Source organism: Pyxicephalus adspersus, chromosome 6, assembly GCF_032062135.1.
Source record: "Pyxicephalus adspersus chromosome 6, UCB_Pads_2.0, whole genome shotgun sequence".
Lineage (NCBI taxonomy): Eukaryota > Metazoa > Chordata > Amphibia > Anura > Pyxicephalidae > Pyxicephalus > Pyxicephalus adspersus.
This window is the reverse complement of record NC_092863.1, coordinates 1427690-1429389: the sequence shown is the minus strand read 5'-3', so window position 1 is coordinate 1429389 and position 1700 is coordinate 1427690. Positions and strand designations below refer to the sequence as shown.

The window sequence follows — 1700 nt, the reverse complement described above, 5'->3', positions numbered from 1 at the left end:
GGCACACTCACGAGCACCGCTCAGCAGGGGCGGCACACTCACGAGCACCGCTCAGCAGGGGCGGCACACTCACGAGCACCACTGAGCAGGGGCGGCACACCGATGAGCACCCCTCAGCTGGGTTAAATGCAGAGAAGCACCCTTCAGGTAAACCAAGAGCACAGAAGTACCCATTGATTGGCCAGGGACTTAGGAATTACCCCTTGGCAGGGCTTGGCACCCTTGAGCTGGTCTGGGAGCTCTGCAGTACCCCTCAGTTGTGTCATGTATTAAAGATTCCCAACATTCAGGTTATGCTATCACACTAATACTTTGGATTTCAGTCACCATAGATCTAAGTCAGAATATGTTTATTATTCATCCAGAGCCTCCAGCGGATACAAAACTACACCCCGGCCCATCACCTGACTCACCTACCCTAACCCAGTGGCCTTTATGGAAAGATGACAACAGGTGATCAGGAATGGGGGGGGGGTTTCTAGGTCCTGGAGGGGTCATGACATTAGAAGGCCTCCTAGCAATTCCAAAGAAGCCTGAAAAGATCAAACTGGCCAATGGGGCAGAATTCATATACAAGAGATAACACAAAGAATACAGATGCCCCCTGCCCAAATCTGCCCCTCTCACATGAGGACACCAATACTAAACTTCACCACTGATATTGGACATTTCAGGTTTCACCCCCCTCTATGTGCAGGGTGCAATACAAGCATAACAACACAAACAACCCTCTTCCCACATAAAGTTTCTGCCACCTTTGGGCAGCACACAGGGGTACTTACAGACTGGAGAAAGTGCAGAGTGCCCACATAGTCCCTCTCAGTGTTCAGGATCTCATTCAACACACAAAGCCGAAGCCTCAGCTGCTTCTCTCCATCCTTGTTACTACTCTCCACACCACTGCCCCCTACTCCCTCAGCCTCCATGTCTCTTATTGTTGCCCTCCACCACAAGGGGTGCTCTTCTGCAAGGGGCAGATCTGTTGATGCATTGCATGGATGTTTGTCAGGGAGGAAGTATTACATCCCTGGTTCCCCTTCCTCCTGGGCACCTCAGAAAGAGCCCTTCAGATCCAAATCCTGGAATAAAGATATCAAAATCCTGATAACAGTGCCAAGGTGCCTTGAAGATGAGGAGTGGGGTCACAAAACTGGACCCCCAATAAAAGGTACTAAAATAGATGGGGTCACAATCCTCCTGCCCCAATGCTAGTGCTATTCATAAAGGGTACAAATCCAGTGCCAATGTTCTGAAATAAATCCCAATGTTCACCTTGCCCCAGGCTCCTCAGAATGGGGTGTGCAAAAGATCCAAGTGTCCTGAAATTGGGGTGTGCATGTGTAGATCCAGGTGTCCTCAGAAAGGGGTGTACATCTGTAGATCCAATTGTCCTCTGAGTGGGGTGTACATCTGTAGATCCAGGTCCAATGAAAGGGTTGAAGGGCTGGGGATCCGGGTGTCCTCAGAGTGGGGTGTGAAGCAGGAGATCCGGGTGTGCAGAGAGCATGGTTGGGGTGTAAAGTTTGCGGTCGGTGTGAGGGGGTAGTGCAGACATGGAAGGGTTGCACGGTGCTGTGTGTCAGTGTTTACCAGCATGCAGTGTCTGTGGATCTCTCCGCTGTGTAGATCTCACTAGTTAAATGTCGGTGCTGCTGGGAGAGGCTGTACAACCCTCCAGAGAGGAGCAGCGCAATACAGGG

At 50.9% G+C, this 1700-nt stretch overlaps 1 protein-coding gene across 1 annotated transcript in view; it reads right to left on the bottom strand.

The window, feature by feature from the left end:
* The window catches only part of PREX1 (phosphatidylinositol-3,4,5-trisphosphate dependent Rac exchange factor 1), a 99348-nt gene extending 97676 nt beyond the window's left edge, over positions 1–1672 (bottom strand). Inside the window, exon 1 of the mRNA XM_072414110.1 lies at positions 783–1672. Coding sequence (XP_072270211.1) covers positions 783–926 — 144 coding nt within the window. The 5' untranslated portion in view covers positions 927–1672. The remainder of the gene's footprint in view (positions 1–782) is intronic.
* Positions 1673–1700: the final 28 nt, after the last annotated feature.